The sequence below is a fragment of the Chenopodium album genome, chromosome 18 (assembly GCF_948465745.1).
Source record: "Chenopodium album chromosome 18, dcCheAlbu1.1, whole genome shotgun sequence".
Taxonomy (NCBI): domain Eukaryota; kingdom Viridiplantae; phylum Streptophyta; class Magnoliopsida; order Caryophyllales; family Amaranthaceae; genus Chenopodium; species Chenopodium album.
Genome location: NC_137851.1, coordinates 10,549,303 through 10,562,365, shown reverse-complemented (window position 1 = coordinate 10,562,365; position 13,063 = coordinate 10,549,303). Strand labels below are relative to the sequence as shown.

The window sequence follows — 13,063 nt, the reverse complement described above, 5'->3', positions numbered from 1 at the left end:
TATGAACCCTAATTTTTGTTCATATTATTGCGATTGTAATAAAATTTTACTGAAAATTAAAACATTAACAATTTCTTAAATAAAACAGAGAAGATGAAGATGATGATGTACCTCTTCAGTCAAGACTAGAAAAATTGAAAAAAAACCGCGAAAAGACTCCAATTGTAGATCCTAAACTTTTAAAAGATATTGACAAGTCAATTGGTACGGATTTAAAAATGTCTCCACTTCCAAGGTAAATAATCATTTATAATATATATTATAATCATGTGTAATATGTTACTTGTATTTGATAATATTTGGTTTTATGATTGTTTAATATGCTATTTGTGTTTGATCAAATCTGACACTCATAATGTTCATTTATAGATAAAGTTATGATCATATATGTATATTTGTTCATTTGAGTATTCATTGAGGCTTAAATATAAAATGTACATTTCATTGAAACATAATTGTACATGATCATATTTGATACTCATAATGTTCATTTATATATATAATTGTGATCATATATTTATCTTTGTTCATTTGAATATTCATTGGGGTTTAAATAACAAATGTACATTTCATTGACACATGATGCACATATATAAATATGAGAATAATCATTTGTATGCATTCAAACTAATGTCCTGTGATTAATTTATATTGTAGTGATGTGCCATTTAGAGTGATACACTTACTCCAATTTAGAGATGGAAAATCTGAACCATTAACTCTAAGGAAGGTTATAGAACAAAATGAATTTGATAATAGTTATCAAAGATACACTTTAAACAAGTAAGTTTATATGTGTACAAATAAATGTTTTTATATGCAATCATTGTACATTGTGTATGTATGCCAAACTTAATAGATAATTCTTAAAATTTTAGTGAAACAAAAAAGGTTCGAGTGAAATTTATTATGTCAAAATCAAGACCACCAGAAACAAATCAACCAATAAGGTATAAAAGTTTTATACCAAAATAACTGATCCTCTTCTTCATTGTATAAATTAGTTCATATTTTAATTGCATGTTATATAAAAATAACTATATTTTTTAAAGTGAACAAAGTGAGAACATCTCTGCTACTCATGCATGCTACTCATGCAACAACTGAGGGTGAGTCTGCAACTGACAAAGAGAGTAGGGATCAAAGGTATACTAATGCTCACTTGTATATAAATAAATGTACATTTTACATACATAATTTGTTCATTTTTATTAAATAATTTATTAATGTTTATTTCAGCCAACTGGAAGAAGTTCAACCAGAAGGGCAAAGCAATACAGAAAAGAATAATCCTGTCCAAAAGTAAGATAAATTAAATATTCATTGTCTATACATTTAATTTTATGTTTATTTGCAAAGAAAAACTGAAAAGAATACTCTTGGTCAACATTAAGATAAGTTGAATGTTCATTCTCTTTATACTCTATGTTCATTTTTAATTTATGTTATCAAAATTGTAAATTCAAACATATTTTAATGAATTATCAGAAAATCAAAAGATGATGATCAACAGAAGCCTGCAAATAAATCGAAAATAATAACCTTAAAGGACAAGATGCAACAAATACATTTAGACATAAAGAGAAACCCAAAGTATGTTCAAATTTGAATAAGTGAATTAATATAATCAAATAATGTAGATATTTCAAAATTATTTAACAGTATAATAAATTTACAGGAAGTTTAAAAAATCAACAATCAGAATCATGGAAAGTCTCAAAAGAGTGGAAAAGGCAAAAATGGAAATCAAGAGAGGTAAATGTTCAAATTTATTGAATACTATTATTTAATTATTATAAATATGAATTTTAACAATACTATTTCTTTTGCAGGTGAACTGGGGAGACTGGGAAAACAGAAAGAAGAAGGGCCAGTAGGAGACAAAACTGGGGAAACAGACCTCAAAGGTAAAAAAAATTTAAATGTACATTTTCATTACATATAATGTTCATATTGTATCTACATAATCTTGAATGTTCAATAATATTAAAAAATATAAATTTAAACTTTTTGAACATTCATAGAAGGACAAGAGGGAAAAAAAGGGCCTGAAAAAACTGTGGAAGATGAGTCTTCAAAGACAACAGCTATGAAAGGTAATTAATTTTAAATGTACATTTTTATTACATATAATGTTCATATTGGATCTATATTATCTTGAATGTTCAATACTATTCAATAATGTTCATATTGGATCTATAATATCTTGAACATTCATAGAAGGACAAGAGGGAAAAAAAGGGCCTGAGAAGGAGAAAACTGTGGAAGATGAGTCTTCAAAGACAATTGATGTGAAAGGTAAATAGTGGAAAATGTACATATTTTTACACACATGTTCATTTTAAATCTTCATAATTATAAATGTTCAAAAATAATAATAAATTTCACTAATTAAAATTACACAGATGGACAAAAGCAAGACTCACAAAAGTTAAAGTAATGGAACATTCAACTGCAAAAGAGAAAGATAATATTGTTCATTTATATTGTATATAGTAAACATTTGTTATCTTATTTACATAAATATTTATTTAAACTTTTATATTTGATCATTTCATATGCAGCACAAACTGCACATGATTTTGTTGAAATTGAGGATGAGACTCATCTTCTAAATCAAGATGTGGATAAAGATTTCACAAAAATGAGTGATGAGATAGCTCCATCATCACAAAAAAGTGATCAGTCAACCAAAGGGAAAACAAGATACAAAACGGTTGCAAGGAAGAACAAAAACAAAAACCCTGTTGTTGTGCCAAGTGGTAGAATTACAAGGAGCCAAGGTAATCATAATACTTTTCCATTTAACAATAAATATTACACTTTAAAATATACTAACATAAATTTTTTTTAAAAAAAAAAAATAGATGTTCTGTTACATGAATCTGAAAAGGATGTTGAACCTGCTGAAGGAACTGCAAAAATCGGTCAGAAGAGAAGAATGTCTACAAGGACTTCTCCTATTCAAAAGGAAGCTGATGCACCATCTCCAGCACCCACTCCAATCGGTCAGAAGAGAAGAATGTCTACAAGGACTTCTCCTATTCAAAAGGAAGCTGATGCACCATCTCCAGCACCCACTCCAATAAAAAAAATGGCAGGTGCTCCTGTTGAATATGTTCCAGCACCTACTCCAACCAAAAAATTGCCAAGTGCCTCTGCTAAAAAGGGTAAATGTTCAATCTTAATGTATAGAATGATCATTTATGATGGTATATCATTAATGTTCAATTTCAATTTATAGGTGGAAAAAAGAAAACTGCAGAAGAAGTGAAGAAAACTTCCAAGGTTGCTGGCAAAAGAAAAGCAGGTATATAATGATATATTATAAATGTTCAATTGATATTTATAGAATGATCATTTGAGGTAACAATTTTGTTCATTTTATCATTTTCTTACTTTCCATTTTCAATACATTAACAAAATCATAATTGATATTTCAGATGTCAGTCCTGCCAAGAAAAATGCTGGAAAGAGAAAAAAGATACAAGAAGTACCATCAGATGAACCATCTCAAGATCCTACTGATGAAAGTTCTACGGACAGTGATGATGATAGTGAAGAGTCAGTTTACAGAGCAGAAGCAGAGCCTGTCAGTGAGGATGCTGATGAGTTAGAGGAGGAAGTAAAGCCAAAGAAGAAACAGGCAAAGAAGGGGAAGTCAGTGAAGCCAAAGGCTGAAAAGTTGGAGCAGAAGTTGGTAGTATATGATGAAGGAAAGGTTGAAGGTATGGGAAAAAAGAAAATGAAAGCTGAAATTGTTCAAGCAATGGAAACTGATGAAGTTGAGGAAATACAAGAAGAAGAATTTGAGGAAGAGAAATCTTCAAAGAGAGGAGGACATGTGAAGTTCATTGCATGGATAAAAAAGATGACACCTGCCGAAAAACAACAAGTTGTTGATATAGGGTTAGGATCCCTTCTTGACATCAGTTTACCTCAACTTGATCAAAAGTTCTGTAATTGGTTATTGGGAAGTTTTGAAGAGAATAGCCAGTGTTTTGAACTACCAAAGAATGAAAAAATTGAAATTGAGGTAGAGGATGTGAGGGTAGTTTATGGCTTGCCTACAGGAGAAATTCCAATTGTTGAGCCAAAGTCTGATAAAATTAGTGAGGAGTATGCAGAATTTCTGAAGAAATGGAGAAAATCATGGTCAGGAAAAACTCCATCAGTGAGCCAGGTATGATCAGTTTTAAATGTTCATTTTAAATACATTAAATGATCAAAAGTATTAACATTTTGTTCATTTTTTTTGCAGATTGTGAATGGATACATAAATGATAAATTCTCCAACAACAGACCACCAACTGAACATTTCATTACTAACTTTTTAGCAGTGGCTGTGAACTGCTTGATGAAATGTGTATCAAACAATCAATGCCATTTCAAATTTCTTTATTCTATGATGGACAAAGAAAAAATAAAAAATTTGAACTGGTGTCAGTTTGTATACGACTCACTGATCAAATGTCATGTTGATTGGAGAAAGCAGCAAGGAAAGGGATTCTACAAAGGCCCTCTTCAACTTCTGATGGTAAATTCTTAGATACAAAATGTTCATTTAAATTTTAATTAATGCTCATTTTTTTTTGTTAATGTTCCTTTTTTTTTTCTTGTAGTTGTTCTATTTTGATAGGATTCAGAGGTTAGACAAAAGGCCTCCAAGAACATTTCCTATCATATCTGCATGGAATAGAGACATGGTTCTTGAGAGGTTGAAGATTGAATTAGAATTGGGATTTGGGAGAGGAAAAATTCTACCAAGGATTGTTGCAGAAGTTGAAGAAAACCATCAGGTTATAAAATGATCAATTTTGTTAACATAAATGGTCATTTGTATCATCTTAAATGTTCACTTGCATAATTCTTAATATTCATTCATATAGGTTTTCATGGATGATTTTGTTTCACTGGTAAATACAACTTGTTCAAACCTGTCAAAGCTTTCTTCAAAATTAGTGAAGGCAAAGGACATCTTCCCTGGAAATGACTTGGTGAAAAAAGTTGATGAAGTGTTAGGAAATGTGACAGCTAGGGAACCATCGATTCTAAGCCAAGATGAAGAATTCTTTGGCAGTGAGGATTTCCTAAATGCACTTGTACAAGCTGAGAAGGATCTGATGCAAGGGTCTGAAAAGCAAACAGCTAAGAAGCAAATGACTGAGAAGAAATTGAGCAAAAAGGGAAAGGAAAAAGAACAAGAATATGACATCAGAAAAGCTTTTAGCTTGGGGTTGACTCCACCTTCTCCAGCCATTGGTAAAATCTATCTCAAAGAGACTACTCTAATTTTTATATGAAAAATTCTCAATTTGTGGTCTAATTTTTAAATTTCTTTATTTTTAAAAACAGAAGCAGAGCCCACCTCTTCAACACTTGGTAATATAATTGAACATCCAACAATTTCAACAAATGGTAATATGATCATTTATTAATAAAGAATGTACATAAACTTAAATAGAAATGTTCATTTCTAATTATTATGTGTAAATACTAATAACTTAGTTTATCTCCATAATGATGATTTATAATACAGCTGGAGAAATGGATTTGGGTAAAACTTCAGCAGCTTCAGAACAAATTATTAAAGGATTGCCTAGAACAGGTATAATGTTCAATTATAAAGAGTCAAATGTTCATTTACAAAGAAATAATATTCATATCTAATTTAATTTTTCTTAGATGCAGGATCTGGTTCAGTGGTTGATGCTGACCCTAGGTCAGATGTTGGTGAAAAAAGTGAAGATCCAAAAAGCACAATTGGAGGTGCAGAACAAAACAAAGAAGCTGTTTTTGAAAAAACAAAAAATGATGAAAAAGTGGAGGGGTAAAATCTTGAAGACATGTCTTACTATTAGGGTTATGTAATTAGAAAGGATAAATTATCTAGATGGAACAATTTAACTTATGTATCTATCGTTTTGTAACTTGAAACTGGAGTTTCATAAACTATGTTTGTGTGTACAATATTTTGTGGAATATGTAATATGAATGTGTGGTTTATGTTAAATCAATATCTTTCATTTTATGAATTGAAAATGCACACAAAGTGTTATATAAGAAGCTTATATTTTATAAATATGTACTGACATTGTTTGACATTTCAGTGAACACAAGAAGATAGTTGCTTCATCCTCAAAAGTCACAAAAAGGTACATTTATATTAAGTTAATGTTGAAAAATAATAATGAACATTTTCATATACGTAAATGTACATTTGTATTATGTAATATGATCAGGAATGATGAAAAGAAAAAGTCAATTGCAGAAAAGGAGAAAAAAAGTAGAAAGGAAAAGGTTGAAAGGTATAATTTCAATTTTTTTTATATACACTCAAATGTTCAATTATATTCCTTATAAAGTTCTTAATTTAACAATTTTTTATATTGAACAACAAGACCACAAACGTGAAAAGCAAACAATTCCTCCTGCTTTCCGATCTCCTTACTTGGTCAAGTACAAGGATCTGTTTAAAGATGAGAAAGTCATGAACCAAATTGCAGTAGACTTTGCTCTTGGTGGAAAAGATGAAAGGTAATTACTTATTCTAATTGAACTTAAGGTTAAATATATTTTATAAAAATATGTTCACATTCATATTATTAAATGTTCATAATGCAGTTCACTCTTATACTATGATGGCTTGAATCTCATCAATAGAAAAGAAATGAAAACTCTTGGAGATGATGTTGAAGTGACAAATAATGTCATAGATGGATGGGCAAGGTTTCTTAATCATAAAAAGCCGAAAAGCAAGATTTATTTCTCAACAATGCTTCATGTTAGTCTTTCTTCTATTTTTATATTATTGATTCTATTATCCTATGATAAATTATTGCTAAAAATACATTAATCTTATATATGTTTGTTTCTATTTCAATAGCAAATCATGTGCACAAATAGAGTTTGTCGAGAAGGATCATCAATGAAGACAAGAATTAAGGCCTTCATAGAAAGAATTGACAATGAGCTGAAGGGGAATAAAATTGACAGCATTGTTGGATATAAACATGTTTTAATTCTTATTTAATATAAATGTTCAATTACATTCAGTATATTATCCAATAACATTATATAATTTGTTCAGGTGTTCTTCCCAATATCAACTTCTCAACATTTTTTTCTATTGTGCGTCAATCATATAGAAGACAAAATACATATAATTGACAATAGAAAACTACCACAACATGTATCAATTCAAGCAAAGTATGAAGATCAACCAAAAATGCTGGTGAGATAATATTTTCATTTATACTTGGCTAAATGATCAATTATATTTTATTAATTATTCATGTCTTCATCACATTACCAACTTCTAAACAATTTTTACTCTTGCTTTGATCAGTTAAAAGGTTTGACAGAGTACATGAAACACCTTGGATATGAAGATGCAAATAGAATTGAAGACTACACAGTTGTTTTGGAAAAGATGAAATGGCGTAGCAACGATAACTATACAAACTGTGGAGTTTACATAATGAAGCATATGGAAACCTTCACTGCTGATCCTAATGAGAACTGGATTTGTGATTTAAAACCAAACAATGTAAGAGTTATAAATGTTCAATTATTTAAGATATAATGTTCATTTATGAAACAGTAAAGATTGTTTAATTAAAATTTGACAATTCATTTTGTTCAACAGGTGGAACAAATTAGGAAGCTAAGGCTTCAATACACAGCAGAACTGATGTTATTTGAGGAAAACACTTAATCAAGAGCAAACAGAAGGAAAGCAAGAAAGTTTGCAACTGATTAGTTTTAAATGTTCATTTACAACTACATATATGTTCATATCTTATATATAGACTCTATTGGTTTTAAGAAATAGACTTATAGATTTTATTTTTAAAAATGTTATTGTAATTGATATTTTATTTTAATCTTTGAATGAATATTTTTATAAGTTTTATAAATTTGATGTTGGTTCTTACTTTTGTTCATATACAAGTGGCTAAAATCATTGATAAATATAGAATTTTAAAACATATAAAATTCTAATGACTAAATAATCATTGAAAAATGTAGAATTTTAAAAACATATAAAATTCTAACACAAAGTTCAAATATACTAAAAATACTACTATATAAAATATAATACTTATGTCTTTTACATAATAGATTGAAACTTCAAAATTACAATATAGTTCTTAAAACAACATTACAAAAAAGTCTAATGTTTATAATGTTCTGAAATACTAACCTATTTATCTTTATTAGCCAAACGTTTAGCTACACTTGTATCAAAAAAGGCTAACAACCTGTCATACCTAGAAGAAATCTTTCCAGAACCTAATTGAACATTTCTTGATTGAACATTTTGGACACGAGCACCTTGATCATTTCTTTGAACTGTGGGAGGAATAACTTGAACATTCTAAACACGATATCCTTGATCATTTTTTTCAACTGTAGGAGAAATAACTTGAACATTTGTTGATTGAACATTTCTGGAGTTAGATATGATCATTTCAAGATTGGTATTTGAACAATTCTGAGTAGGATTTTGAACATTCCTGGGAACTGTAGGTTGAATAACAGCATGAGATTTTGTTGACGCAGTAGGTTGATTGTAAGTTTTAACACAAAAAGCACCTTTATTTGCACCAACATTAGAACGAGCTTGAACAGCAGAAACACCTTCAGCAAGATTAAAATCTTTCGCCTGTTAAAAATTAAATTGATCATTAATAAACCAGTATATGATCAGTTACAAACACTTATATAAAAAAATAAGAAAAAAAAAAAACCTTAGCAATAGATGAAATATCAACATCAATAGATATGCTGGATGGAATAGGGCTTTCACCAGTAGCCTACAAAAAAACCAAAAAAAAAAATAAAAGATTAAAAAAAATTATCATATAGATCATAAATGCAAAAAATTAAAATAAATTTATAATCAATAACAAACAAACATACCTGATCAAAATCATTAGAAATACTCTGATCTGATTCCTTAGAACTAGAAGGAATTTATTCTACAACAACTGAATTAAAGCCAACCTATATTTTTAAATTATAAAAATCAATAATAATAAAATATAAATCTACTTTTTTTTTTTTTTTTTTTTTTTGCACATTTGAATTTACCTGAGATTGTTTATTGCTCAAAACAATCAATTCAGTGGGATCAGTAATAGAATTAGCATAAGTAACAGGACAACCATTCTCATCAAGTTCCTATTAAAAAAAAAAACTTAAATGATCATTTACGAAAACATGAATGATCAATTTGAAAATATTAAATGATCATATACCTGTACAACTGCTTGCCCTATACCCCTTGTAAGGAGTGTACAGAGACTTTTTCCTCTTGAAATTACCCTTTGCCTTGTTACACTGCTTCTCCAAGGTACTCTTAGGCCTTACATTCCTCTCACCTTTAGGCCTAGCTTTTGGAGGATTCTTGATCTCAAGATCAACAATTTCAACCTCTTTAACAGGTTCACTAAAGTCAATTACACCTGATACGCTCTCAACCTTTTCTTTTAACAAATTGAAATAACACTCAACCTCTGCCCTTGCATTCAAAGAATTCTGACAACTTGTTATCAACTTAACAAACTTTCTGATTGTTTGTGACCTCCAAACACTAGTAGCCACAACATTTGTCCTCAAAGTAGGTTCTTCAATACCATGACTACACATGGCAGCCTTTGTCCATCGTTTCATTATATACTCTTGTGGAATATTACGCACACAATGCAAATGATATACTCGAAGAGAATGAGAACAAAGTAAACCAGTCTCACTAAAGTACATGCATGTGCAACAAATTGCATGTGTTTCCTTATTAAAAACAACTTCATGCTTAATTATATCCTTCCCAGGCCTCCAAAGAAGATATGAATATTCTGGAAAACGCAAACCATTATCAACATGATCATAAGCTGTCCCCCTAATGAACTCCTCTTCAAAAAGCACATAAGCTTGAATAGTGTACAGTGATCTTGCATGAACTAATATACCAATATTAGCAAAAGCTAGGTGCCTATTACCCCTCAGAGTATTGTAATCTCTTGCACCTTCCTTACTTCTCCACTCAGAAATGACATCAAGAAAAACATGATAAAAATCACATAAACCTTGAGTCTTATTAAGACGTTGTGAAACTGACTTATTATTAGTTTCACTACGTTGAGAGGACAATATACCACCAGACCAATACTTCTTAGAATAAGCAGGACACCACATTTCCTTTATTTTATACAAATCACATAACCAATCATCATTTTCACATTTGTATTTATCACACATCCTGTATAACATAAATGATCATATATTAATTGAAAAATGAACAAAATATAAATTAAAATATGTACATTTGTATAAAGAATAATGATCATAAACAATATGGACACTAATAATATTATGATAACATACATAACAAAGTAAATTGTATGATCATATGTAAAACACTAAATGTTCATATATATATCACATAATAATCAAATATATCACATAATAAAAATAAAAAATAAATACAAAAAACAATAATTTACCTTTTCCAGAAATATTCAAATTCAGTAGGAGTTTCACAATACTTCAAAAGATATCCAAACAAATCTGTAAAGCCTTCCAAACCTCTCAATGCTCCAATGTGTTTCTTAGAATTTTGTTCAAGATGCCATACACATAAACGATGATGAACAGTTGAAGGAAAAATGTTTCTTATACCCGCTGCAATCGCTTGTGCTTGATCAGTCATAATTGTAATGGGACTTTTCCTCCCCATTGAGTGCAAAAATGTATCAAACAACCAATCAAAAGACTCGGTGCGCTCATTAAGAATAAAACCCATACCAAACATGACATTGTTACCATGATGGTTCATCCCAACAAATGGAGCACATATCATTCCATATTTATTAGTTCTATAAGTTGTATTAAAAACCAACAAATCTCCAAAGTAATGATAATCTCTCATCATCCTACCATCACGCCAAAAAAAACTAACTAAAGCACCACTATCATCTTGTTTAAAATCATAATAAAAATCTGCCTCATCCACATGTCTCTTGGCAAAATATTTAATCAATTGGTTACTATCACATCCTTCAATTTGGGCAGCTTTTTCAGATGACAATGCATTATAAGCATCAGAAGCAGTAAAACAAAGATTAGGAGATCCCCCAACCTCCTTCTTTAGAACCCTCAAAGAATCAGTAACTTTGACTCCACTCAATTTCATTGTTGAAATGAAAAGAAGCTGCTCTTTATTCACATCTCTTTGAGACCTTATCAAATGCCTTTTTTCAGGAGGAATCATAGCATGATTATGAACCATTTCATGTCTTGTACATGTATAGACCCCTAAATGATCAATATGAAACTGCACAAAAGCTAAACAACCAGTTCGATGATCCAACTTCTCATAAATCCTTTTATTCTTACACTTATTATCTTTGAATCCCTCATTACAACAAACAAATCTTTTCATCAAAAAAGAATCATCTCTTCTTCTCTTACTCTTCCCAATTCGAATTCCAAAACCTTTCCTAAAAGCATATTCATTATACGCTTCGAAAGCTTCATCTTCAGATTTAAATTCTTTATCCTTTAATTCAGACTGTTCTGCTTCTAAATACATAATATCATCATTTTTTTCCACTGCACAATATACAATTATAAATGATCATAAAGAGTTTCATGAATGAACAATAACAAATAAGTAAAATGTTCTATATCAAAACAGCACATGATCAATTGCAAAAAGAATTTCAGCACATAATATTTTGAACAATATTTTCATTATTTACCACTACACATAATATCGATATAAAAATGTAAAAATAAATGATCAAAAATGACTTTAAGACTGAACATAAACACATTAGTAAGTATGAATAAGAAAACATAAACGATTAATTGAAAGTATAATCTACAAAATATACAACAAAAACACACAATTCTAAAACACAGAGAAAACAACCAATGAAACAACAAATGAAGCAACAAAATGTTCATACAAAGTATAACAATCCAAAAACGTTCATCATAATGTAATCAAAGTAGTAAATTCAAAAATCGAAAGTGAATAATAATACATCAATTAAGTTCAAATTAACAGAGCATTATAACAGAACAAATTAGAGATAATTAAAAATTGCAAAATTATGATCACAATTACTCACATTGTTGCACAAACGAATCAACCAAACGAACTCCAGAAGAAAACACACGCTCGCAATCACGATCAAAATCAACGCAATCTCCAGATGCAGAATTCGCCATTGATGATCGGTAACAATTAACGAGTTCGTTCAAAAAATCAAATGAAGAAGATGAATTAACGAGAGAAAAATGTAGATCAAAAATGGAGGTTGATCAATTGAAGAGAGAGAAAAAATAGGGTTTAAAATCATATATATACATAGCTTGAATAATAAGAAACAAAGAAAAAAGGAAAAAAGAGGAAGAAAAAAAAAAGAAAGAAAGAAAAAAAAAAGAAAAAAAAAAAAGGAAAGAATCGCAAAAGGAAAGAAGCTGCACATGAGAACTCAAATACCAGCTACAAAACGACGTAGCATAGGGGGGGTGTAGGGAACACACCCTACACTAGGGTGTAGGGTAAAATTTTCACCTTAGCTAGCATGGTGAAGATACATTGTTAATTGATTCCAAATTATGGAAATTTTTAGTAGGGGACTCGTGGATGTGAGAGGTTCCGAGCTTGAAATTTCATCCCTAATACTTTTGAAAATATACACCTCCTTTCTCTCAAAGTAATATTACCTCCGATTTTTTTTAGTTGTAATTTTGGGGTATTATTTGAGAGATATAAAATATTTCAAAGTTGTAATTAAAAAAAATCGTAGGTAGTAGTCACATTGTTTCACATTACTCAATTTTATGTAATTTATATGTCTATAATCTCAAAATGGACCGAGTATATGAATAATTAAAAAAAGTTGTTCTTAAAAAACTTTTAAATTTACTATTTCACCCCCACATGGAATTAATAGTCATAATGTGTGGTGTGGAAAATGCCTCAAGTAGCTACTTTGAGTTCAATTAGATTAACAAGAAATACTCCTAAAGTTCAGTGTATTTTATA

At 29.6% G+C, this 13,063-nt stretch overlaps 1 protein-coding gene and 1 long non-coding RNA gene across 3 annotated transcripts; both read left to right on the top strand.

Moving 5' to 3' along the window:
• Window positions 1-1,684: 1,684 nt before the first annotated feature.
• LOC145593058 (uncharacterized) lies at window positions 1,685-5,936 on the top strand. Of its 2 annotated transcripts, none has more exons than XM_081649567.1 (14): window positions 1,685-1,755; window positions 1,833-1,907; window positions 2,025-2,096; window positions 2,221-2,298; window positions 2,565-2,783; window positions 2,868-3,170; window positions 3,245-3,310; window positions 3,444-4,183; window positions 4,262-4,537; window positions 4,623-4,799; window positions 4,890-5,262; window positions 5,356-5,418; window positions 5,540-5,608; window positions 5,692-5,936. In XM_081649567.1, the coding sequence occupies exons 1-14, from the start codon at window positions 1,707-1,709 to the stop codon at window positions 5,832-5,834; spliced, it is 2,703 nt and encodes a 900-aa protein (XP_081505693.1). In that variant the 5' UTR covers window positions 1,685-1,706; the 3' UTR covers window positions 5,835-5,936. The 2 variants fall into 2 exon arrangements, with proteins under 2 accessions (XP_081505693.1, XP_081505692.1); XM_081649566.1 differs by having other exon boundaries at window positions 5,686-5,936.
• Window positions 5,937-7,137: 1,201 nt separating this feature from the next.
• On the top strand, window positions 7,138-7,725 carry LOC145592538 (uncharacterized). The gene is made up of 3 exons (XR_014102446.1): window positions 7,138-7,234; window positions 7,349-7,549; window positions 7,649-7,725. It is a non-coding gene; the product is annotated as an uncharacterized LOC145592538 (long non-coding RNA).
• Window positions 7,726-13,063: the final 5,338 nt, after the last annotated feature.